The 26,798-nt window shown below is 39.3% G+C and overlaps 1 protein-coding gene across 1 annotated transcript; it reads left to right on the forward strand.

Annotated features, from left to right (window-relative positions):
- Positions 1-12: 12 nt before the first annotated feature.
- Positions 13-19,216, forward strand: TRMT44 (tRNA methyltransferase 44 homolog). The gene is made up of 11 exons (XM_086746753.1): positions 13-442; positions 3,537-3,654; positions 4,527-4,746; positions 6,040-6,108; positions 8,508-8,615; positions 10,064-10,135; positions 13,297-13,403; positions 13,996-14,179; positions 14,871-15,261; positions 16,161-16,277; positions 18,758-19,216. Exons 1-11 carry the CDS (start codon positions 13-15, stop codon positions 18,988-18,990), a joined length of 2,049 nt encoding a protein of 682 aa, XP_086602879.1. The 3' UTR covers positions 18,991-19,216.
- The last annotated feature ends 7,582 nt before the right edge of the window (positions 19,217-26,798 follow it).

A 26,798-nucleotide genomic window follows, 5' to 3' on the forward strand; every position in this document is an offset into this window, starting at 1 on the left:
GGCGCGGCGGCCATGGGGCGGGTGGGGACGGCGGCCGTGCGGGATGGCGGCGCCGCGCTGCCCCGCGGTTTCTGGGCGGCGGTGCGCGTCTGGCTGGAGAAGCCGCAGGTGGCCAACAGGCGGCTGTACGGCGCCGCCATCGAGGCGGAGGGGACGGTGCCGCTCAGGGAAGGCGGGGAAGCATCTCCAGCCCTGGGTGCCCTGCAGGGAGGGGAGAACGGCGCGGAGCAGGAGGGGCCAGCGGCGGCTGCCGACCTGGGCCGGCTCTGGGGGGAGCTACGGGGGCAGCTGCCGGCGGGGCCCGGGCGCCTGCCGGCCCCCCTCACGCCCTGGGGCGGGCCGGGCTGCCCCCCCGAGCTTCGCGCCGTCCTGAGGACGCTGCTGCCCCGAGGGCGGCCCGGCGGCCCGCCCGTCCCGCCGACGAAGGAGCTGGCGGTCCAAGGTGAGCGGGGGCCCGGCCCGGAGGCGCTGAGACAGGGAGGGACGCCGGGGCCGGAGCGCCGGCCTGTGAGGGGCTGCGTGGGCTGCGGACCGGTCCCCTCCGCGATTGCCTCGCACATGGGATAAATGTCCCTTTTCTCCTACTTGTGGGAGTGCAGATGGATTTTTGTACTTATTATGTGCTTCGATTTTATTCTTCTCTTGTGTTGTTGCTGTTGTTCTTGGGCTGTGAAGGGTCAGCAGCTGAAATAAAAATTACAGCGGTCAGACACCCGTGGGCCTCTGGTTCAACCGACCCCCGCATCAGCCTTGGGAAAACAGAGCTCCTGGGTTGTGTGTGAGTACTGCTGAGATGGGAAAAGCGCTTAGAGAAGCTAGGCACCCTGCTCCTGGGGAAGAGTTCCAGAAAATGCCTCACCTTTTTGTTTTCCTGAAAAAGAAAAGGCAAGAAGGACTGTCGTCATGCAAGCTCCTGTCATGAGTAAGCTGCCCACATAAAAATGCACCTTGTAGTGCAAACCTAATTATGAGCTTGTAAGGAGTGATGGCAGCCTTTGGAAATGAAGAGCTGGTAAAAAAAAAGTAGGCAGCTGTGGCACCTGCCTGGCCAAGTTGAACTGTTTGTGTCTACTTTATTATGGTGTAGCATTATTTGAGAATGAAGCTCCGCTTGGTTTTTTTCCCACCTTGTGTGATGATTATATTAGTAGGATTTACTGCAGCATACTAAGAAGTTTTTGTAGGGTAGAGGTTGACACCTTTTTAAGATAAATTTTGGAAGAAGTGTTGATATAAATTAAATTTTAACAGTAATGTTTTGAAAAGAATCAGAATTCCAGAAACAATAAAATTTACGATTAAAAAGACCTATAGTCAGTCATAGGGGACAGCTGACTTAGGATGCTTTTGTGGCCTATGCTTCCTAACTCTGATGTCTTAAAAAAAAAAAAGTAGTTTTGGTATATTTTTTCTTTTGATATTAAGAGCAGATGTCCCTGAGCTACACCTAGAGAGCTTATCTGTAAGAAAAAGCCCAGGAGAATATTTTTTTTTTTAGTTATTATGTTTAAAATTAAAAAAAAAAATTAGAGGGGAAATCAGCAAAGGATGAGCTGAGATAGCAAGACTTGATGTTTGCTCTATTACTAATTTTTCTTTCCTGTCTGTGGTGGTTTAGCCCGAGGCACTACACAGTTTCTTACTCACACTCCCCCTCCCCAGCAGGACAAGGGAGAGAATTGGGACAAAAGGAAAACTCATGGATTGAGTTGAAGAGAGTTACTAGAATAGCAAAGGAAAATTACAATAATAACAAAAAATAAGGGTACTAAAATAAACAAATGAACAGTGCATGATTTCTCCCATGTCACCACCTGATGTCACAATGACCAATACAGCCCGTCCCAAGCAGCAATCATGGAAATGAAACTGAGCAGCAAGCAAATGAATGAGAGGAGAGAGCAAAGGAGAGAGATCCAGCGATGCTCACCCTGGGCAATCCCAATTTACGTACTGAGCATGATGTTTATGGCGTGGAATACTCTCTTTGACCAGTTTGGGTCAATTATTCTGGCTATATCCCTCCTAGCTTCCTGCACATGTACATTGGTGAGACCTGGAAAGCTGGACAGTGTCCTTGGTCTCAATAACAACAACTCATAATATCAGTGTGTTTACCAACATTCTTCACATACAAAATCCAAAATGCACCAGCTACTGAGAGGAAAACTAACTCCATCCCTGCCAAAACTAGGACAGTCTCACTCAGAAAATTGGAGTCCATTGAAATTTGATTACTTAGCCAATATAGGAGTCTTAGTTTGAAGATTTGCAGTTGTCAGAATGTTTGTTTTGATGGTAATTGAAAAACGATTTTCAAAATAAGAAGTTCTTCTGAACAAATCACTCTGGATAAACAATAGCTGAAAAGACTTTTGCAACTGATGTGTAAAGTAATGATGCATACATATCATATGCCATAAAGAGTATAGTAGATGCTTTTTGAGTCACTTTATAGGAAGGATTTAGGGAATAAATTAAGATACTAAGATAAAAAGAAAAGACATAGCATATGATTACTAGACCATGTCATGCCATTCATATTTCGCTGCTGTCTCCTTTCTTTTTATTTGTAAGTTATTTCAAAATGATGCACTGTCCCCCTCTCTGTTTTTAATTGTGTAGGAGTTAATTATGGTACATGCATGATTGATATTAGGGAATGAAATGTCAGAAAAGCTATAGAATATCTTCTTGAGATATGGTGGAGGCACTCAGGTGCATTGCCAGCTGTTTGTCAGCCCATCTCAACTCTTCCAGGTTCTCTGGTGTTTGGAATCTGTCACTGGACATAAATGTTTTGTTCCACAGGTGATAGGTACCATTACGATCAGTAGCATGGTTGCTGAAGATAACTTAAATATATTAACATAATACATGCGCCTTCACCTAAACCAAGTCTTTTCAGGTAGTCTCCTTTCAGATTTATGAGATGCCGATTTAGACGTAGATAATGTGTTTTTTTCACAGTGCTTAATCCAGGAACTCTAATTAGGAAAGCTACATGATGCTAAAACAGATGCGTAGCTATACTTCATTATAATCACACAATAAATGCTGTGTTTGAATTCGGCAAAGTTGATGGTTACTAATGATATTATTGATTATTTTTAAGTACTGCACTGATTGTTTATCCAATACTGGGGTGATACGTAAGTCGCTGTTAATTTCGAATATGCTTCCCAGGACTCTGGATTTGCTGTGAGGCAGGGGAATGCTCCAGTTTTGTGCTAGAAAAATCTCGTTGTCTAGCTTTCACCTCATTAAAATAGTTAGGTTTAAAGAAAATCAATAGTTTTACTGGTCAGCCTTAGGTGTTTTGGAAACATCATGCAGCAGAATGCTAAATTTTGAGAATTCTGACAGTTCCAAGTGTCACGCACACTGAGAAGCAGATCTGTTCTTAGCATTGTGGTTCTTCCTATGTTGTCCTAATTCTTGCCTCACTAGTTTGCACTTAACATAGTAAGGAGACAGAGGTTTAGTTTGGTGATAGCATCACAGAATAATCTATCACTATTTACATATCTTTTCAGATGTTTACAATGGAACTGTGACCTTTCTGCCTTTGGAAGAAGACAGTGAAGGAAAATACCAGATTAAAAAGTGCAATATTTATCAAATTCAACTTACGCACATAAAAGATGAGGAATGGTAAGTGCTGGGAGAGAGAGGAAGCAAATCCTGACTTATCTCAAGCATCATAAAGTGTTTTAATATTGGTATCTAGGTGATTTGTTTTGTGTAATTTCCTGCTTGATTAGTAAATTACAGTGGTGTGATCTTAGTGCATAGTGTTCAGTTAAAAATCAAACATCTATGATAACCAAATCAGCACAAACCATGTCTATTTCAACTTTGTATGTATTAACTGTAGAGGGATGTGGTCTAGATAAAGTATGCCTATTCTGATCATGAGGAACTGGCTGTGCCTGTGAGAGAGGTCAGGTTCTGTGGGCAATAGTAAGGTTGAGGGTGAACTTGGAATTGCTGATTGGAACCTACTGAGCTTCAGTGATTGAAATGTAGGCCATTGCAGCTTGGTCCTGAGCATCCGAGGGAATAACTCTAATGAGATGTAAGTAAAGTTAGAGATGATGAAATAATGAAATGTGCCAAGTAACATATTTTCCTCCTAAATTTTCCTGTTGTTTTCATGAATTTCATGAACTCAACTTTTACTAGTGAGTCTTTGAATATATTGCTAAGTCACATTTTTCATCATATGTGAGTCCTCAGTCATTGTGTTAAATGTAGCATGGACTCTCATATACAGTGTTTGAATTGGCAGATAATGAGCCGTCTAACATATTTCAGGGGAGACTGTTCCATTATTCAGTAACTTCAGTATTTTAATTTCCTTTTGTTTTTGTGTGTCACTTATTTCCTTATTCCTAAGTCTACTTTAACGCGTCTATTTTGATCTGCTATTTTTTTCCGACTTAGTCTTTCTTTTCTCTTTTTTGAGGGAGCAGAGATAGTGAAACACAGTGTATTTATACAAAGTTCTTATTTTATTTTTAAAGGTCTGTGTCTATTGTAGCTCTGTTTCCAGAAGATTGGTTTTCAGATGGAATTGCATACCCCAAACTAGCATGGCTTGGAAATGAACTTTTGTCCAAACTGGCTAAATGGTCTGTGGAGCAAAAACCCAGTGAGTTTAAAAGTACACTCTCACTCATTTCTGTAGCAAAATACAGCAAAGTTTATCAAGACCTTAAAGAAAAATACAAAGAGATGGTAAAGGTAAGTTTGGCAATAAATACAGTAATAACATGCTTTCCTATTATTGTTTTTATTGTTGGTTTTTTAATTAAACTGCTTCTTTCACTTAATTCTTTTTTTTTAATAAGCAATTTAATTGAAATGTGTGTTTTATGGTTTTGTATTTTGGTTTTTTTTTCTGTATGTTTGGGAAACAAACAATTTAGTATTTAGAAGAACTGAACTGGAAAAGTAAGATTTGGAGCCAAATTCACACTAATTATCTGGAGGAGTTAAATACTCTCCAGAATGTTTCCCTTCAAATAAGAGGTAAACAGTAGGTCAGTGGAGGTAAGTATTAAGTCATCCACACTAGAAGGCATAACTAAAGTATCACCTTCTCCAAAACCTGCGAGAGTCTGGAAACAGCACTGGTTAGTAAGCAGATTAAATTTCCTATTAGTCTTTTTAAGTTTAGATGTAGCATTAATGTATATTTCTGAGTTAGAGGAGCAATGTTGTAGTACTGTTTTATCCCAAGGATCCTGAAAAATGACAGTCATCATCTTAAGTGTTGTTATGAAGCACTACCTGTATCCTTATACACCAGACTCTAGCTACAAGCAAAAAAAAAAATAGTAAATGCTTTTGTGAAACGTATTGTGAAAACATTGAAAGGTTTTACTGTTGATGTTTCTGTACTAATAGAAATATATATTTGAAAGGAAAATTGGTCTTGCGGGTAAGGTTCAATCGCTAGCTTTGCAGTAGTCCTAGTGTAGTGGTAGGCGTTTTAATCTGTTTCAATTCCTCTTTTACAAAATGGGGATAATACTTCCACTTTCTGTCTTCCTACTTCAGATTTTGATTCTTCATGTTGTGTTGTGCTAGGATAATTCTATCCCTGTTACGCTGTGAAAATAAACTTAGAAAATGCTCATGGTATCAGTGTTGCACTTAACAGGAATAGTACAAGTAATCTGAGAGCGTAAGCAAAAGCTCTATTGCAGAACAGATGCAACAGTTTACTTGTTATGAGCTGCAGGTATGGAGCCATCATGTTCTTGGAAACTTTATTGCTTGGATGGCTGCTGACATTCTTTACGCCATTATTCTTTCTTGTGACTCACAAAATCAAACAGTCTTTATTTACATTCTTTATATATATATATTTTTAATGAGGTTAAAATGCAGAATTCTTGAAGTACAGAAACCTCATGAACTGGATGAGTATCCAGATCACTCTAACTGAGCACTTTTTAAAGCAATTTCAGATGATGTAGAAATTATTTTTCTCTCTCTCTTTTTTTTTTTTTTTTTTCTTCTTTTGTGAAGGTGTGGCCTGAAGTTACAGATCCCGAAAAATTTGTTTATGAAGATGTTGCCATTGCCACTTACTTGCTGGTAGGGAACTGCTTTGCCTAATGATATTCTATAGTGTTCTGTTTCTTAATAATAGAACCTCTAAAGAAAATCAGTCTTTTTATTTCATAGTTGTTGCGTTCTTTAAAATATAGTGACTTGGGGTTTTTTTTAAGTGATAAAATGAAAAGCACTGATGGAGCAGAAAAATGGTGATTAGACAGACCAATTTGAGATCAGAAGCTGTTGTTTTATACGTATTTCTATGTCTTGTTAATTTTCTGCTGAAGATTTTTCACTGCTTTGCCTTTCCCTGCTAAAAGTTCAGCTCAAATCCCATCTTCAAATATATTAAGGCCAACTGTAGATGCTGGGAACACAAATAAATGCTTGGTGCAGTTTTCTAGGGCACCTGCCTGTTTAAGAATCTATGAAAATTCTGGCACCTGCAGTCACTAGAAACTCTGAGTTTTAAACAGCATCAGAATTTGTCACTGCGTAGGCACTATCAGTATTTTTTGACTGCTCTCCAAAGTGCGGTTAAGAGCATGTCTACCTTGGAGTATAATGTAGATACATCTTTTATCTTTAAATCAGTATTTGTAAATAAGTAAGCTCATTTACAGAACTTGTTGAGGACTGATTTATTTTGATAATTGACTGTTTAAACTTAGAGCCTCAGTTTCTTTTCCCATTAAGATTTTAAAAATTTTCTGAGGAAGCCTGACTGACCTAGACTACTCTCAAAATCCTGATTGCCACTGGTGTGACAGAACTTTTTACATCAGAGAAGTGATCATGATGAAGTGGTCAGATAGTTGGATTGTTGCAAGTCCCTTCCAACGAAACTATTTCATTCTATGATACTGGCTTGAGGAAAGAACTGTGTGATAGACTTATCTTTTACCAGTTTTACAACCATGATAATGTTATATGTTGGAAATTATTTCCTGTACGTTAGGAATTATAGTAATTATAGCCACAGGGAAATTCTGTAATGACACTCTTGAAAATGTTTTGCAAATTTTTATGCATATGAATGTTAGTTTACAGTGTTAACATACTTCAGCTAATGTAGCAGTAATTTTGAAAAAGTTATTGAAGTCATCTAATAACTGGTTTATACAAATGAAAGCTTAAAGCATGATATTAATAACCTAACTTCCTTGCAAAATTTTCAGATATCAATATGATGGTATATAATAACTTATTATTTACAAGTATGTTAAAGAAGTTTTTAAGAGAAGGTAGGTCCAGTGTTAAATTTTTATGGATTTGCAAGATCTTGATTGATATGATGGGAGGAGGGGGCATCTGACCTCGTTTTACTCTGCAGTCAGATTAAGGTTACCTGCTGTCTAGGCACATGCCCAGAGAAGTAGCTATTCAGTCTGCATCGTGAGAAACTCAGTAGGGGATGGAGGATAGGTGTGATCTGTGTAGGAGGTGATTAGGAGTTTCTGGAATACAGCCCAGAGTGCAAAAGTGCAACGATTGGTACATTTAAAAATATAAACACAGCCTGATAATCTCATGGATTATCTGCAGCTTCTTTCCCGATAGCAAAACTGATAAATTAACAGCAACAGTGTTACAAATGTTAATTTTAATGGCTAAATACTCTTGATTATTTTTGTTAGTTGTAGTAAAAAATAAGTGTGAAGAGTTGATGAATGTGTGCTCTGTAGCTTCTGATGGAATGAAAAAGAGTTTGACAGTGATAGGAAGAGACTAATCCATGCCCTACAGACAAACATCCTATTACTAACTAATTATGAATTACATAACTATGTAAAAGTACTTATGTACAGAACAGGGACTAGAATTGGGCTAATAGCTTTGGGGTCCTGTTAGCTAGTGCAGAATTTGGGGCAGCTGACTGTTGCTGGTGTCACTTCGTTCAGTAGAAAGTGGTGCTACATGTATCAATATTTACCCAACTGATTGCAAAGAATATTTTGGTATTTATTTTCAGCTGTGCTGCCAATTCCTTTTTTAATACAGTGGATAGAAATGCTTCCGTGATGTTACTTGCAGAGACACTGTTGAAGTTGCCTACTTCCCTTGCTTCCTCTGTTCATTTCTTGCACCCTTTGCTTCAGCAGCTTATTTTACATGTATGCACATTCTAGGCCAGGGTTGTGTAGCCTTGATTAATTTCAACTTCCAGTGACTCAGAAGGGAGTGGAGGATATGCTTAGCGCTTAGAAAATGATTGATATTTTGCACACATTAATCATGCCCCTCTCCATAAACAGTTTTAGTGTTTGCTGTGGTTTTTTTCTCTTCCCAAGTTGTTTTTCTCCGTGAGTGCAGTGGATGTCTTCGGTCACATTTGCATTCTCTCCTAGCTTTCTCCTTTCATTTCCAATAACTTCTGCTGCTTTCTTATGGGGAAACTTAAGTGAAGAAGTCTAAAATATTTTATTTTCTTGTCATAGATTCTTTGGGAAGAAGAGAGAAAGGAAAAAGGATTGGCCAAAAAACAGTCATTTGTAGATCTTGGATGTGGAAATGGTCTACTGGTTCATATTCTAAACAATGAAGGGGTAAATAGAGTGCTTTTTAAAAGAGTAATTTAAAAATAGAGATAGTCAATATTCTTGTTATGCTTCCCTTTTACCTGGCATGCAAATAGCCAAAATTTAGTTAATTCATGTCGCTAAAATAGAATTTTGTCACTCTAGTGTCTCTATAAACCTTTTACCTACCTATTTTATTAGTGCAATTGATTTCAATTCAAGGCTATTTTTCTGAGGTAAGAAAATAAGAGGGGGGGGGGGGAAGTAATAATGTGATTTACTTATGCTGTAGACAAAGCAAAAGAAATAGGAAACCTTAACATAAAGATTCTCTCTTACAGGAGTCTTTAATTGAGATGGTTTTTCATGAACTTAATTTTCTCAAAGTTGACTTCTACTTGTCATGTCCTGAAATTTTTCTTTTTAATAACAATCCTGGGATTTGTTAATTTTGAAAGTGCCTAACAGCGTACTGTACTTCTGGGAGTGAAAATGTGGCAACAGCAAAATTCAGTTTCTTGAGGCATAGTTTCTGAAACAACAACAAAGAAGGTCAGTGAAATTGAACACAGCCCAGCAAAGTTGGGTCTGTCTGTTTCAGAAACTGTATTTTCCACTTTTGGGAGAACATGATACTAATTTGTAGAGGAAATTAGTATCTCCTATTAGATCAATAGGTGTCATTGAGGGGGAAGAAAATTCCCAACTTCTCCTAGCACAAGCTCTCTATCCTTGTGTGGCCAGAAAAACTTTATTTAATACAAGATGCTATTTTCCTTGTAGACATTTCTTTTTGTACGTCATTAGGTCATCACTACTGTAGCGCTGACAAACATTGTTGACTGTCAAAACATCATGTGTGTAAGAATTTTATGAGACTTTTTTAGTTACTGATTTTGGTTAGTTCTGCACAGAGTACTTGAAGTTCAAATGCTATTAGACATTCTTTATTTCTTGCTTTAGTTTGCAGTCCTATTTCTTCTTCCCATCAGTTCACACAGGCAAAAGTGTGTTTAGAATCCAACAGCCTAATTTACTTCAGTAGTTGAGTAGCTCTCCAACAAGGATTGCTTAGAGTAGAGCTCTTATCTGAGCTGTGTGGGTGCTACAGTAATATACACCTTATGAAAGATTTTGATACTTTAAAAACAAACAATAAAACCCAATATCTCTGCTTCTACTTTTGTAGAGATCCAGGTTTTCAGGAGCAGTTTCAATAAGTGTGCCCTGGTAAAATTTCTAACCAGATATATTCTTAATGTTTCCTAGTCTTTCCCTTCGTATTTAGGAGGAAAAGAAGGGATTAAAAGTATTAAACTTCTGCCTGAAATGGTGAAGCTTTGTTTCATTATGTGTCTCAATCTTAATATGAATGAAATAATCAGTGTTAATGTATACGTTTAGTGAGTCTATTTGACAACTTCTGCTAAAAGTAGTACTTAAAAATGATACCTTTTGTTGTTCCATTATTTCAGCATTCTGGTAGAGGAATTGATGTGAGGAGAAGAAAAATATGGGACATGTATGGAGCAGAAACCCATTTAGAGGTATTATGCAAATGTATGTCAATCTTATTGATTTGTAACTTTATTAATTTGTTCATTGCTTCAGATTGTGTTGATGCAAATGTAATCAAACATACCAGTTTATAGACAGTTGTCTAAAGTGATGGTGCCGCCTATACGTCCTGTGAGACTATAAAGTAAGTTGTAAAGGGGATTATTAGAGCTATGCTATCATACCCTTGCATGTTTGCAACTTATTTTTCAGCTGAGAAGACTAGCATGATTTATGTACAGACATGCACACTATAAAACAATCTTGGATTTTACAGGAAGGTCAATATTAAGCAGCTTTTTTTTTTTCACCACTGTACCTCATAAAAATATATTAGTATCCAAAGTTGTGAGCGCTTTATTCTTGAAAGTAATTCTGACCTTCTAGTGCTGTGTGCTGTTTTGGGGACAAAAGTGTTGTTGAACCTCAAAGGAGCCAATCCTCTCCTGTACTGACCTTGTGGTAAGTAATTGCAATAATAGCCTTCAAAAATATGAACAGGAAAATGAGTCTGAAAGAGGGATTATATTTCAAGTTCCACATTAGCATTTTTATGAGAACAGGAACAATTTGAGCACAGGAACATTCACTTTAACTCCAGCTGTTCTTGGCCTGATACCCATTAAAGTGTGGTACTGATGAACAGTTGCCCTTTGGAGGTGAGATGCTCCTGGTTTCTTGCTCTCTAGACTCCTTAAATTTCACACTCCATTCTCTAAAAAATTGTCAACTTCTAGTATATTAAAAGTATTTTCTGCCTATAGTTTTTCTCTAGTTGTTTTGTTTAAAAGTTAATTCAATGTATCTTTGAGTGCTAACAACTTACGTAAAATCAACAAAAGAGCAGCAGTTTTCACAGGTGGGAAGTGGAGCTTTCAGTCTTGTCCAGCCTTCTCTTTGCCACCCTGCCATTTCGAGTACAGAATGCCAAAACTGTCAGATTCCTCTGCTGCAGTCTGCAATCAGATCTTACTGAAAAGCTTCAAGAAACAATCAAAACGATCATCAAGCTGTGATGCTCCTTCATTCCTGTTGTACTATATTAAGTCACTTCATACAAAACAGCATCTTTTCTTTTCCTTCGTGTTATATATTCCTTTTTCTGCCCCTGTTTCTGTGTTGTGGAAATCTTTGAATTATGTACATTCATTTCGTGTTGAGGCCTGGCTGTCTACAGTTTCTCAGATTTTTTGACTCATAGGGAAACTTCTGAGCATCAGCTGTCCCTCTCTGCAGCATGAGGGAACAAAATAGAAAAGGATGGATTTTATTCATCTTTTTTAAAAGGAAAAAAAAATAATTCACGGAGAACACTTCAAAAAGCCAGACAAAACCAATAAAAATATCCAAAATATACATATAAGAACATAACTAGTTTGTGTGGGAAGGAGTTCTATAACGAGCTGGAAGGGTGAAATGATTTTTGCAAGGCTCCTGTGGCTACAGGAGAAAGGACCTGCTCATAGCCTTTTCTTACCCTTGAAGCTAATTTTGTTTTGATTTTTACTTAAACCATGAGTTGCAGGATAAATATTGCCATCTGGGACATTCAGTGCCAATACAAACAATATAAGTGAATGTAACAGGTGGCACTCTGCATTGCCAAATTGCTGTCAGACACAGTGAACACAAATTTGATTATGGGTGACTGTTAAAATGTGGAGTATGGCACTGGTAATTTGTGCTATGCCTAAATTGGGTGATCAAAACTGAAGTGTAACGTAGGAGTATCTTGTTTAATCAACCATAAGAAAACACTTTTCAAACACTTGGTTTAGCATCTCCTAACTTGCTAAAAAGAAATTTGTTACATATATTATGTAGAAATGTGTATACATAACTGAAAATGGTTGGAGATACAGTATTTAAAGTTAACCACCATACTGATATGTAAAACACCTAACAGTGCTTTCTGAAGAGGGGAACTGGGATGTAATAGGGGTAGTCTGACATTTCTGAAACTCCCTATTAAGTGGTAGCGTTTGTTTTAATTCCTATACAGATACTATTCTGCATGTGAATTTTGACCTCATAAAGCATGCATTTTGTATATAAATTGAGAGCATGGGCATAATTTTCAGGGCTTTTCAGAGGTCTGTGGAGATTCAAATTAGAACTTTTTCAAATTTTTTGAGATTATTATGTGGTTTTAGAGAAGAGTATGTACTTCTGCAGTATGAACATCTTTAAGTACTTTTCTTGCTGAACTTAGTTCTAGGTAAGAAAATGTGTCTGTGAGAAAGACAAATATTAAAGGCATTTTAGAACTTCTAAAATTTAACCTGTATGAAGGTCATGCTTGGTTTTGGTGTGTGTGGTTTTTTGTTTTGATTTGGTTTTTTAAAGGATAGAATAAAATTATTGAGACTAATAACTATTCTGTGAGTCAATACTGTGGTGGGAAGACCTCTCTGCTGATGTCTCCTTGATCCATATATATTGAATTTCCATGAGGCAAAATGCTATTCTAAAGGCTAACAAAGCAGCCTTCTTTCTGTAACCTGCTGTTTCCTATTTTCGCTTCTGATTTTGCATGTACCATAAGGTAGTCTTGACACAACTTGGAAGGGGATGGAATGGCAACATTGTCAAGAGGGAAAGTGTTAGGCTGGATTAGGTTTGTTATACGTGAATGATAGGGTATGAAGAGTGGTGGTGTTCCCTTTGTTAGGATTTGATTTGGGAAGAGTCTGTGAAAGAAGAGAAGATAACAGTGAAGCTGTGTTCTGTTTAATTGCTGTGTGAGTCCTAGGATTGTAAGGCATAGCAAATAAAGTGATTTTCTGAAAAAATTAGTCCACATGTACATGTGACAGATGGAGAATGGCAAGAAATCATAATCCAATGTATGATATTTGTTTACAAATGTTTAGGGTGCCAGATACCGTAATCAGAATTTTTATTCCACTCTTTGTCTGGCCAATACTTTGTGGGTAGCTGTTGCTAAATTACTTCTTTGTAGCTATAAAAAATTACTGCCTGGCAAAAGTGCATACTAAGGAAAACATTGTTGGTGTCTGTGGTTCTCATTCACCTTGTATTTGTCAGCTTGTATGATTTTATATTTTTGCTTAGTACTTTAAGTGCATTTTATTTGTTAATAAAGAAACCTGTAATAAAATTCACTTGATGTACTATTTGTTTTTTTTAGGAATCTACAGTCATGCCAGGTGACAGTCATCTCTTTCCCAATACGGATTGGCTTATTGGAAACCATTCAGATGAGTTAACACCATGGATACCTGTCATTGCAGCTAGGTATGTGCAGAGGGAGGGGAGTGGGAGAGAAGGAATTAAAACAAAACATAATTACGTGTGTGTACTTGGTGGAAACAGTCACTTCTGCAGCCACACGTGCTGTCCTTGCAGTACTCGCTGCTTTTGATGCCAATTGATTATTTTTACAAAATATTTCTCTTCCTGTGGAGAAGCACAGGTGTAGTATTTAGTTTCTCATGGAACTTAGTACAGCCTTTTGACTTTGAAGTTAAAAAACTAGAACTGATTTTTATTCTTTAGATGTGAATTTGTTGGGTTTTTTAAAATAAAATTGCTGTTGATTCTGCCTTTCCTTGAACACTTGTGCTCCTCACAACGAGCTGCAATGGTTTACTGTCTAGAGATTTAGTCCTGTGGACAACTTGTCACAGTAATTTGCTATAGCAAATACTTTGTGAAACAGTATTTTTTATTATGCTAATAGTGAAAGAGGAACATATAAATACAATTTCATGAAGCTCTGCCACTTCATAAAAATTTCCATTGTTGCTTGTATGTGATGGGTTATTTGTTAAATATGTGTGTTTGCTGAAATAACTTTCCATTGAGCAGTTGGTTATTCTTTTTGTAGGTCTTCCTATTCATGTCGCTACTTTGTGCTGCCATGTTGCTTCTTTGATTTCCATGGAAAATACAGCCGAAGACAAAGCAAGAAAACTCAGTACAGAGAATATCTCGATTTTGTTGCCCAAGTGGGATTTGTGTGTGGCTTTCACGTGGAGGAAGATTGCCTTAGAATTCCATCAACAAAAAGGGTAATTTTGAACTGTGTAGGGCTTTTGTATTTTTTTTTTCAAGCTGTTAGCTGCCTGAGGCATATGGATGATTGTTCATTATTACTGTTTGTTCATTATTGTTGTTGTAAGATCAGACTATAGTCAGTTGTATTACTTGAGACAATGCTCTGAAGAGAGACTAAAAATACTCATTGTTTTCTTGGGTAATTTGCTTTTAACGTCACTGGTACAGTCTGAAAGACAAGAAAGAATGTAAGGGTTTATGGTTATTTTTTATGCCACCCTATAGGATGGAGAAGTTATAAAAACTCATTTTTTGCCTTAATTTTTACAGCTACCTGTGTTGCTTATTATTATAAGTTTCGTACTTAATTTTGCGGTTTTTCATGTCCTGTGAAGTTTGAAGAGAAGTGTTCTCAGAGGAGGAGGACGTGTCCAGTTGTAATTTTATAAATAATCAGGAACAATCTTTTTGTTCTGTGCTTGTATGGCATGATCGATTATGGTTCAATTTCTGGATTTCTGCTGTGGCACCAATATTTGAAAACTAAAATTAAAAAACCCTCAGATGTTAATGAACATTGAGTTTGAATGGATATCTCCTGTAGGTAGATTTAGAAGTTTGTATAAGAGGTGTGCAGATTGGGGAGTTGTATGTAAATATGGGACTTTTGTATAAAGAGTGATTTATCTGTTTCTACTAAAATAGGTGTGCCTTATTGGAAAAAATAGGACCTATCCACCTGCAGAATGTGCTCTGATTGACAAGCAGATAACACAGTATATTAATGATCGTCAGACCTGTGCTGTGATCACGTGTGACAGAAGAGTTGGATTTAATCATAAGGATCACTCTGATGCTGTATGCAAAGAAATAGGCTCAGAACTTCCTGAAAGTGAGACTGATACTGTTGGTACAATTTGGATGCCTGGATTTCAACCCAGAGAAAAAGTAGAAAAAGTCAGAAATTGTGCTTCCCTCCCTCGGGATTTTATAGATGATGTGGTTCTCAATGTGGCCAACTTGCTGTTAAATGCAACCCCTCAAAAATTGTGTTCTAGTATGTGTTGTGGAAATACAAATACCTGGAATCAAGGAGGTGAGATTTTCTTTCCTTTATATTGTCTTTTGCTGGTAGAGGATGTCTTTTAGAATTAATTTACATGTTTGTAAATTTAGTATGTGACGTAGATTTTAGGAAATACCACAAACAGTACACTAGCAATCAAAGGCTTTTTCCCCCCTCACGATGTTTTATTGCACACTGAGATGCAAATAAGGGATATAAGAATAATTTTAAATTGGTGGGGAGTTTTTTCCCTCTACACTTGAATACTAGGACAGAATCAATTTTTATTTAAAAAGAACAAAACAGAACAAACCCAGAACTCCTTTGCATTTAACAGAACAGAACCCTCTACATCTATTTAGGGATAATACTAAGTTTATTTTTGGATAGTTACATAATAATTAGTTATAATTCTGTAAGAATTCTGTAAGAAGTGCTTTGAAGTGGCATTTGGTTACATGATTAGTAATTTTTAGTTTAGTCTTAGGAAGAAAATGAATAGAAGTTGCTGTTAATTTTATAAGCATTCAGTTAATTCTCACTACTACCCTCTTTCCATTTTCCTCGGTCCATTTTTGTTATTTACTGACTGTAGTTTGTCATATGTTACTGTTACTGCTTTGAGTCATTCTAACTATGTACATGTAATCAGTGCTTATCGCGATAAGGGTTATATGCTACTGTAAAAAAGGCAGGGAAAATAAAAAACATGGTGGAAATTCTGACTTGAGTCCTTTAGAATGAGAGCTGCTGTTTTACAGACAATATACATATAAAATATATATCACTCATGATATTGGGAGAAGTTGCTGCAGTACTGGTAGATACTTCATGGATTCTTTTCATAATCATTAATATATATACAAGTTAAATTTTCTTAGTATCTTATATAGATATGTTTTTAACAACTACAACACTATTTATTGCAGAAAGCCTTTCCTTGAAAGAAGTAGCAGAACACTTAAATAAAGAGACTTTAAAAAGGCTGAAGAGTGAATATGGAGGCCTGCAGACACTACTCAAGAACAATCATCAAGTATTTGAAGGTAAATAAGAGGTTTTGGATTTTTTTGTTTTTCATTAATAATCTGTCTGCTCTACCTGCAGTTAACTGAAAAATTACTATGGTGGTGGGGTTTTTTAAGTGTTTTCTATACCTTTGTGGAAAACTGGATGTTTTTTATATGCCCATTGCTTCAAGATACTGTTACTAAAACTGTTCTGAGTGAGATTGGTAAGACATCTATCAGCAAAGAGTTGTTCTAGATGGACTGTATCTGAAAAGACAACCCTTTAGTTAAAGTGGCTAATTTAATGCTATTGTTTGACTTGGAGAATTATAATTTTTCTATAAAGTATTGATGGTTTTTGGGCCATCAAATGCACAGCAAGTTCACTAAAGCATTTAACTGAGGTTTAACCTTGCCTTACCAAGTCCCACAGTGTAAATGCCAACACAAAATAAAAATGGCCTCCATAAGAACCTGTAACCGTAAGGCTTGATGGGTTTGTATAGCCTGTGATAGCATGTCAGAAAGAACTTAGCAGCAAGTTTATGTGATTGACTTGGTTTGTTGATAGCTGATTTTTGTTCTTTTTCCTGTTGTAATGGGGTGGTGGTGTATTTTGTTTGGTTGGGTTTTTGTTTGGTTTGGTTTTTTTTTTTTGTCAGTGTGGAGGTTTGTAAAAGTAAGGTCTAGTTTTGCAGAAACACTAGATCTTCGAGGTGTCATCAGTATTTAAGGGTACTTCGGATGTGGAAGTGTGTTAACTTCTTGTGTCCCAAGAATTTACAGCAGCTGTAAAATGTTGATCCATGGGAAATCATTCTGAGTAAGCAACCTAGTTGCTGCCAGTGGTTAACTTAGCCAAGTTTGGCATTCACTAAGGATTTCTGTACTCTTGGCAATTACAAAATGTGAAGCCATACTGAAATCCTTTTGAATTACCATCCATTGAAAAGAGTTGGTCACATTGCATTCATTATGTGTCTGAAGTTGATTCCCTGTCATTAGGGATAGGTGGAATGGATGTACAACCTGTATACGGAATGAACATTTTAATTTGGCATGGATGCTGTCTGCACATTACCTCTGAAGAAAGGCTAGGATTAAGGCCAACTCTTTATTAGTAATTTACATCACATGGAAAGTCCCTGGAGCTTCAGTAGAAACCATTTTATTCTTTCCTTTAGCAGCATGTCACCATAACAGGGGACCTTTACCAGCAGGTGGTCTGGAAGGACGTTGCTCGTACCAAAGAGGACAGAGAAGGACATGGTTACAGCTCTTTTGTCATCTGTACTCAAGTGTTTTTCTTTTAAAGACGTGCAGAATGGAAGGATGCACGTGCACGCACACGTGCACACACACCCACAAGGGGCTTAGAATAACTGCTCTGTGGCAGTTTCTTTTGATCGGGCATCTTGTCCAGTACAGGACTAATTTTCTAGACAAAAATACGTTTGATCATAAATAGCACTGTATCTGCTCATTTTTCTTCATCTTTTGAGAGATTTTAAAGCTCTGCTGAACCACTTCTGGACTGGCTTTGTATAGTTCAGGTCTATTTGCATATCATAAGGAAACCTGGAGAAATGAATTCACCCAGACCTGAATGTGAGATATTAAGCTTTCACTGGGCTTGTTAACTTTTGAATAGTAATTATCAGAATGCAGAGTGGTATTGGTTAACTACGCCAAGCTACAAATGTGTGATACAGAAGGTACGGCTGAAGCAGAATATGAAAATAGATCATGGCAACTTAGAAGTGGCTGATTCTTCCCTCTTCAGTTTCACTGTTGTTTTTCATACGCAATTTTTTTTCTTTCTGTCCTACTAACTTTGTTTTATTCTGCTCTGTTTACACGTTTAAGGAGTTGACAGAGGTTCACAAATGTGTGTGTGCGATTCATGGTCCTAACGCAGCAAATGAATTTTTTTTTTTATTAACCTATGATAGTTCACTATTGATTCATATGAAGGATTAGACTTGTCCTCTCTTTGGTGCAGTGTACTTTTGAGTCAGTGAACCATTGTCTTTGCAAGAGAATTTCTGTGTAGTGGAGGTAGTCAAAGACTGTTACTAGATTTTTGCTGGTAATCACATTTTAAATGTGGAGTAATAAAGTTTTGAATACAAGAAGGATTACAGTTCTTGAAGTTGAAACTTCTTTGTTAGGACTTGCAATCTAAATTCAGAGGATTTTAGTCTTAATGATCCTGACTGCTATATTTAAAACAAACAAACAAACCTCTCCAAAGATGATACAAAAGTGCCTCAAACTATTCAGCATCACAGTAAAACATCTCCCAGGGAAATCAATCAGTTCTTCTTTAGACCATGTCTATATTGTCTTGGTTTGTTGTGCACTTCTTTCTGTTTCTGAACAAATGGCACATTTGGTTTTGCCTGAGTGATCCAATTGTAGAATATATTTTATTCACAGGATGTCACTATGCATTTTTTGCAGTACAGTTCCCATGGCTGCCTATTAACAGCTGCATTTTTGTTTTTAAATCTTAGTTCTAGATGGGAGAGTTCATATTCGTGACTGGAGAAAAGAGAAACCATCAAGGAAAACTAAGCCTGAAGTGAAACGCCGCCTTTCAGCTGAAGCATTTAAAACACGTCTCTGTTGGTTTTTTATTCATCATCCTGATGGTTGTTCTTTGCCTTCTGAATCTTGCCCATATGCTCATGGGACTGAGGAGCTAAGGCAGTCTCAGATTATTAAAAAGAAAAAACATATACAGTAATAAAATGTTACCTAAAACTAAAATGTTTATGCTTGTGTACATAGCTGAATCTATGATTGACTTCAGGGCTGCGTAGTGCATGAAGATCTGTACAGTATGGAGGGGTTTGCCCATTTCTGTGCATCTTATTTTCCAGTTGGTTTACAAGTTCTCCTGTATTTTTAATTCTTTAATTTTTTCATTAACATGAAAAAGGTATAGTAAAGTGTATATACTTTTGGACTTTGTCATGGCTTGTCTAACATGCATTTTTATAAGTAGAAAAGTTCGAAAATTTAATTTCCTCGGATACTGTTAATAATCCTCAGTCAGATCAAATGTCTGTGATGCAGCGTTTTCAAACCCTGAAAATTAGCTTGTTTGTTTCAAATTTTCCAGGAGGATTTATGGTTTCTTATGACTCACAGTGGCTCTTGGGAGTTAGAAATTGGAGAAGTTTCACTCTTTCCTGACCTGACAGTTTCCTCTTCATGTTACTGTGTACTGATTCAGAATGAGTGTTAGTTTAAAGAGTAACTTTCTGGGAAATTATTGTGGAATTCTTCACATGTAGATACAAGTTTTTAGAGTTCTGTAGACCATACTGTCCTTTTCCTCCTCTTTTAAAGTAAGTAGTAACAGTGGAAAATGTGTTTAATAATATTGGAATGGTAGGGTCTCGGCTTATCAGATAACAAAGGAATGTCTTAGCACTTTGAGCTGGTAATGATTTTCTTTGGTATACTGAATTATTTTCCTAAAAAGGTTTAACTTAGCAGAAATCCTAATTATATTCGGTGGCAGTCATTGTGAACTCGTCATAATTCTTATCTGTCAACTGCTAAGTACTTGTAAAGTTCAGTGTCTGCTGTACAAGCTCTAAAACAAGGAATTGTGTTGGTTCTGGCCTTACTTGTATACTGTGTGGAAACTCTGCCCTGATCTACTGAGACAAGGCTTTCATTCCAAGTCCTATTGAAGAAAGGGCAAGATTGAAAAAAATAAGTAAGTAAAAGGATGTGTTACTAAAGAAGAAATGTGGAAGGGAGAGCAATGGCATAGAAACATTGCAGGACAGCAAGGTCTAGGGGTAAGAGTGAATAAGCCATGTAAAGACTCTGCTCAGGGTATCTGAAGAACAAAGGAAGTGAATAATTGAAGACAAAGCAGAGGAGTAACGAAAGGTGACACTGGAAACACTTTTTGAAACACATTGAAGACCACTTACTTTTCTCACATGCTAAATTCAAACCAACAGATTGCAGTCCATTCCATCCAGAAGAAGCACGGTGTAAATCTACTGATGGGATGGGAGCAAAGAACTGACTGAAGTGCTGCATGTTCCTCCTTCTCCCTTATCTTCTGATCCTGGAAGAAGTGACTTTTGCTAGATAACAGTGATCCTGATAATTGCAGCAGCCCCTTACTCATGGATCACATACCATGCTATCCAATATGAATTTAGCACTGATTAGTGCTGTGTTACAGACAGTACAGAACTTAGACGTTTCAAAAAGAAGATGCCCCTTGCAACGCGAGTCACTGTGAGGGTACGTTGGATGTAGTTCAGTTAAGGTTATTGGGCTAAGGGAAAGACTAGTAGCCAGGTAAACTGCAACTCCTGTGAAGCAGGGCAGCAAAGTAAGGCAACACAGTTGATAGTGTAGTTACTGTTGTAAGAATCTCAGAAAAATACTTAGCTTATTAAAGGAACAAGAATTGAGAAAAGCCATGGAATTATATAAACATGCATGTAATCAAGTGATGATGCTTTGGTTAGCCTTTGGCTGGATGCAGAGTAAGAAGAGTTCCTCAAGATGCTTGTTTACTGTGGTAAACATATTGATCTGTATGATCTGTAAAATTTAAGTTCACGCTATCTCCAGATGAAGTTGTTTCCAGATGGTGCAAAGAGCAAAAACACACTTTCAATTACTTTCCAGTCATTAGTGTCTTCCATAATGATTCACCTTGGAGGAGGATGTGTTTGACTTGAAACGTGATTTCCTGAGTTGGAGTTCACCTGTGGAGCCCCTCAGATGAGCTTGCAGGAAGTCAGGGTGAAGCTGGAAGGTTGGTTGTATTTTGATTTGGTAGTTTGTTGGGTTTTTTTCCCCCTTTCTTTCCAATAAGTGGGGAATGAAATACCTGCTTGGTTTGTTGAAGTCACAAATTTGATAAGGCTAGTGAATTAGTTTTAAAACTACTTTTAAAATTATTTGTGCAATGCTATGATAAGCAGCGTGGCACACTGTATTGCTGTAGTACATGGCCTCCTTTGTATAGACTTTGTTTCTGAACTCGCAGGCATGCAGATCTGTCACAGATGCCTGATGGCTGTTCCCCTTCCTGTTAGGCATCACTGCAGGTGGCAAGCCAGCCAGCAGGTCTCCTGGAATTACAGAAACTTCCCTGTTTGGAGAAGCAGTAAGAGAACATTTTTGCATCCAAATGCCGGCCTTTATAATTCTACATTTAAATGTGAAGGTAACTGCTGAAGGTGTAAAATAGCTCTACTTTATCTAAATTCTGTACGCTGTTGCTTTCTGTGTGATCCACAGCCTTAAAATGGCATTAATACAATATTCAGTTTCGGCAATTGATGAAGTACTATAGAGAGTAACAATCAGTTTTGCTCTTAGTAAAAAAGCTCTTGCTCTGCGAAGGAATCAAGCATAAGGTCTCAATCGTTCAGGTGACACTGTCATTTTGCTCCTTAGTTTATTACTATCACTACCCATTATAGAATCATAGAATCACAGAATGGTTAGGGCTGGAAGGGACCTTCAAAGGTCATCTAGTCCAACCCCCCTGCAAGGAGCAGGGACATCCCTGACTAGGTCAGGTTGCTCAGAGCCTCATCCAGCCTGGCCTTGAACGTTTCCAGGGATGGGGCTTCCACCACCTTTCTGGGCAACCTGTTCCAGTGTTGTATAACTTGCATCGTAAAAAATTTTTTCCTAATTTCCAATCTAAATCTATCCCCCTCTATTTTAACACCATTACCCCTTGTCCTATTGCAACAGGGCCTACTAAACAGCCTTTCCCCATCTTTCTTGTAGGCCCCCTTGAGGTACTGGAAGACCGCTATCAGGTCTCCCCGGAGCCTCCTCTTCTCCAGGCTGAACAGCCCCAACTCTCTCAGCCTGTCCTCATAAGAGAGGTGCTCCAGCCCTTTTATCATCTTTGTGGCCCTCCTCTGGACCTTCTCCAACTGGTCCATGTCCTTGTGCTGGGTGCTCCAGAACTGGACACAGTACTCCAGGTGGGGTCTTACCGGGGCAGAGTAGAGGGGCAGAATCACCTCCCTCGACCTGCTGGCCACGCTCCTCTTGATGCAGCCCAGGATGTGGTTGGCCTTCTGGGCCGCAAGGGCTCATTGCCTGCTCATGTTGAGCTTCTCATCCACCAGCACTCCCAAGTCCTTCTCCTCAGGGCTGCTCTCAATCCATTCTCCGCCCAGCCTGTATTTGTGCCTGGGATTGCCATGACCCAGGTGCAGGACCTTGCACTTGGCCTGGTTGAACTTGATGAGGTTGGCACGGGCCCACCTCTCCAGCCTGTCCAGGTCCCTCTGGATGGCATCCCTCCCTTCCAGCATGTCGACGGCACCACATAACTTGGTGTCGTCGGCGAACTTGCTGAGGGTGCACTCTATCCCGCTGTCCATGCCGCCGACAAAGATGTTGAACAGGGCCGGGCCCAGCACGGACCCCTGAGGGACGCCACTTGTGACCGGTCTCCACATGGACACTGAGCCGTTGACCACCACTCTCTGAGTGCGGCCATCTAGCCAACTCCTTATCCACCGAGTGGTCCGTCCATCAAACCCATGTCTCTAGTTTAGAGAGAAGGATGTCATGTGGGACAGTGTCAAAAGCTTTGCACAAGTCCAGGTAGATGATGTCAATTGCTCGTCCCTTGTCCACCGATGCCGTCACCCTCTCATAGAAGGCCACCAAATTGGTCAGGCACGATCTGCCCTTGGTGAAGCCATGTTGGCTGTCACCAACCACCTCCTTGCTCTCCATGTGCCTTAGCATGGTTTCCAGGAGAATCTGCTCCATGACCTTGCCAGGCACAGAGGTGAGGCTGACTGGCCTGTAGTTACATAGGTCTTCCTTATTCCCCTTTTTAAAAATTGGGGTTATGTTCCCTCTCTTCCAGTCATCAGGGACCTCACCAGACCACCACAACTTCTCAAATACGATGGCCAGTGGCTTGGCAACTTCATCCGCCAGTTCCCTCAGGACCCGCGGATGGATCTCATCAGGTCCCATGGACTTGTGCACCTTTAGGTTCCTCAGATGATCCCGAAGCTGCTCTTCGAGTACAATGGGCGGTTCTTCATCCTCGCAGTCCCTGCTTGCACCTTCTACAGCTCGGGTGGTGGGACAGGAACTCTTGTCGGTGAAGATTGAGGCAAAAAAGTCATTGAGAACCTCAGCCTTCTCCATGTCCTGGGTAACCAGGACACCAGTTCCCTTCTGGAGGGGGCCTACATTTTCCCTGGACTTTCTTTTGTCCCCTACGTACCTATAAAAGCTCTTCTTGTTGCATTTTATATCCCTGGCCAGATTCAGTTCTGCCAGGGCTTTAGCCTTCCTTACCTTATCCCTGGCCACTCGCGCAGCCTCTTTGTAGTCCTCCCAGGCTACCTGTCCCCGCTTCCACCCTCTGTAGGCTTCCTTTTTTACTTTCAGTTGGTCCAGGAGCTCCTTGCTCATCCACGCTGGCCTCCTGGCCTTTTTGCCCGACTTGTTTTTCATCGGGATGCACTTCTGCTGAGCTTGGAAGAGGTGCTCCTTGAATATAGGCCAACTTTCCTGGGCCCTTCTTCCCTCCAGGGCCGCCTCCCATGGCACTTGGCCCATCAGGTCCCTGAAGAGGCTGAAGTCCGCCTTCCTGAAGTCTAGGGCAGAGAGCTTGCCATGCAGTTTCCTTGCTGCCCCGTGGATCTTGAACTCCACCATGTCATGGCCGCTGCAGCCAAGGCTGTCCTTTAGTTTCACATCCCCCACCAGCCCCTCCCTGTTGGTGAGCACAAGGTTGAGCATGGCACCCCTCCTTGTCGGCTCCTCTATCGCCTGCAGGAGGAAGTTGTCATCCACGCATTCCAGGAACCTCCTGGGCTGCCTGTGCCCTGCCGTGTTGTCTCTCCAACAGGTGTCAGGGTGGTTGAAGTCCCCCATGAGAACCAGGGCCTGTGACCGTAGAACCAGGGCCTGTGACTGTGGAACCAGGGCCTGTGACCGTAGTTAATTAGTTAATTTGGCTTTGTTTGAAGCCTAATCTATAGAGGAAAAATACTTGCTGTTGAGGATACTTCACAAGAGTGAAAATTTTATAAAGAGAAGTTAGATGTCAGATTGCAATCGGAAATACTGGGATCTAGAGATTCTGTGTTTTCATCTGTAGATGAGCTACAGTTTCATTAAGTCTGTAGATAAATATTCTAAAGGAAGAACAAAAGAAAAATCTATGTTTCCATTCTCCCTTAAACCTCAGTAAAGGACTGAATTTTTGTTTTCCTGAGATCCCTAAAACTGAAAAAAAAATCACAAGCATTTTTTTTACCTATGGAATATCCATATATAGCTTCAGAACAGTCTACTTTCTGACACATTTCAAACCAGGAAAAATTTCTGTGTATGTGTCATTTGGATTGTCTATTTATGATATTGCTGTCACTACTTCATGTTATAAATTATTAGGCCAGATTAGAGCAATTCCTAGAGGAAGTCTTACAGCTTGTCTGACAGCAAATACAGGTCTCTAGGTATGCTTTGTAACAAAATTAGTCTGCTGCTTATGGGTTTTGGGGCTTGTTTGTTTAGATTCAGAGTTTTAAATTATAATTAACCCTTTATCTTCAGTCACCCTAGCATGTTTTTATGAACTGGAGTCTAGTTTTAGCTACATAAAGTAGACAAAAGTGAGTAATCGATAGCTTGGCTTAGGGCATCATAATGGCAAATATTTCAGAGTCAACAGAGATTAAAAATAAAATCTGGAATAGTGACAGCTCAAACAAATACTGGGACAGGTGTCCACTGAAGTGTCTAAACGTTTGGCCTCCACTGAAGTAAAACACCATGTTTTGTTATTGCTGGTAACTTCTGTTTATATAATTGAAAGAGTATTTTCATACAAAAATTGCAATCAATTGGGAATTTACCCAGAATGCGATGCCATCCCATTACTATGAAGAATACCTTTCACAGTCACCGTTTTGTGCTGTTGTGCTGAACCTACGAGTAGCATCTCTAAGATTTTCCTTTAGGATCTTGGTGCATTTCCTCTTGCGGAAGCCTGTTGCAGCAGCATTGTTTATACGTGGCAGTGGTTTCATGACTGGGCTTTGCGTGTTGTGAGTAATTTTTTACTGAACACTGTTATTTGGACCTGCTGAGTTTATGTCGTTCATAACTTAATCTTTATGTTTATCAGGTAGAAATACAGAACTGCTTTCATGCTCACTTACCATCTTCATATAAACACTGCTTTGAGCCACTTCTAACGGAGGGCTGCTACAATACAGCCAGATGAAATCTGCTTAGAAATTGCAACCCAGCTCCTCTTTTTCCCTCTACAATTTTATTATAACAGGTTTCAACAGCTCTAAATAGGTGAGTGTAGTTTGAGTCCTTTTTTTTTTTTGGCAGGAGCATCTTGGCATCTCTTTGTTCAGAGAGGGGTGGATCCATCTGCAGCAGTTTCTCGGTGAGCGACCCCATGCTTCCCGCAGAGCTGTGCGAGGGCTCAGCAAACCCAGCCCGTCCCAGGTACGTGGTGCTGTGTGAGGGCTCGGCAAACCCAGCCCGTCCCAGGTACGTGGTGCTGTGTGAGGGCTCGGCAAACCCAGCCCGTCCCAGGTACGTGGTGCTGTGGAGGGGCAGGCGTTGGCAGCTGAAGCTGAGTGCGCCTGCCGCGGTTTGAAAATGCCGTCGTTTAAGCTGCCAGTCAGTTTTGTTGACAACTAGCCAGACACTGTATGCAAACTCAAAACAATCTTCTCTCAGAAAGCCTGCCCTGAATTTTTACTACTTTGGTAATTGCTTGCTGTCATAGCAATAAGGAAACTGTCCTCACTCCTGGTTGAAATTATGAGTGGGACCTGCACAGAGATAACGACAGCTGTGAAATGAAAGTTTCTGCTTTGGATTGTAGGATTTGTGTTAGTAGTTTTTAACCCAGTTAATAAACATGGAACTGAGAGAGGAAGGGAAAATTGTTTGCCCTTTCCTCAGGTACAAAAGCAGGGAGTTTTCAAGTTGCCTGTCTTTTGCCAGTACATCATGGTTTTTTTGTTCTCTTTGAATGTGTAGCCTTCCCAGGGGCAGTGCTTTTACGCTGCGGCACCGTGGTATCTTCACTGGCCTTTGGTGCATCATGAGGAAATCCATCCAGTACAGGCATCACTATCCTTATTTCTGTTATACTGTGGAATTGTATAGACAAAATAATTTGGGTCATTTTTTTTTGTCTTCTAGTTTATTTAATGTTTGTTTTGTCAGATTGTTTCAGAGACTTTAAATCCCATAGTGAACTCATCACGTCTCGGCAATGATCTGATAATGCTGTGAACATAAATATTGATCCTTTCTGTTGACTTTAGCCCAGCAGTATTCTATCTTGCATCTGGAATCTAAGCAGATAGAAAATACTTTCAAGTGAGAGCAGTCTGCTTTTTGAAAAGCTTTAATGATCAACTATTTCTGGCCTTACTTTCGCTGTTGTTTCACTGGGGTGTCTCATCATAGATGCTGATCTCCATTTTACTCAACAGTAAAGAAATGCAGAAAAACTTCTTTAATGGCCTGTGGAAG

The sequence above is a fragment of the Chlamydotis macqueenii genome, chromosome 4, assembly GCF_036417535.1.
Source record: "Chlamydotis macqueenii isolate bChlMac1 chromosome 4, bChlMac1.mat, whole genome shotgun sequence".
Classification (NCBI taxonomy): domain Eukaryota; kingdom Metazoa; phylum Chordata; class Aves; order Otidiformes; family Otididae; genus Chlamydotis; species Chlamydotis macqueenii.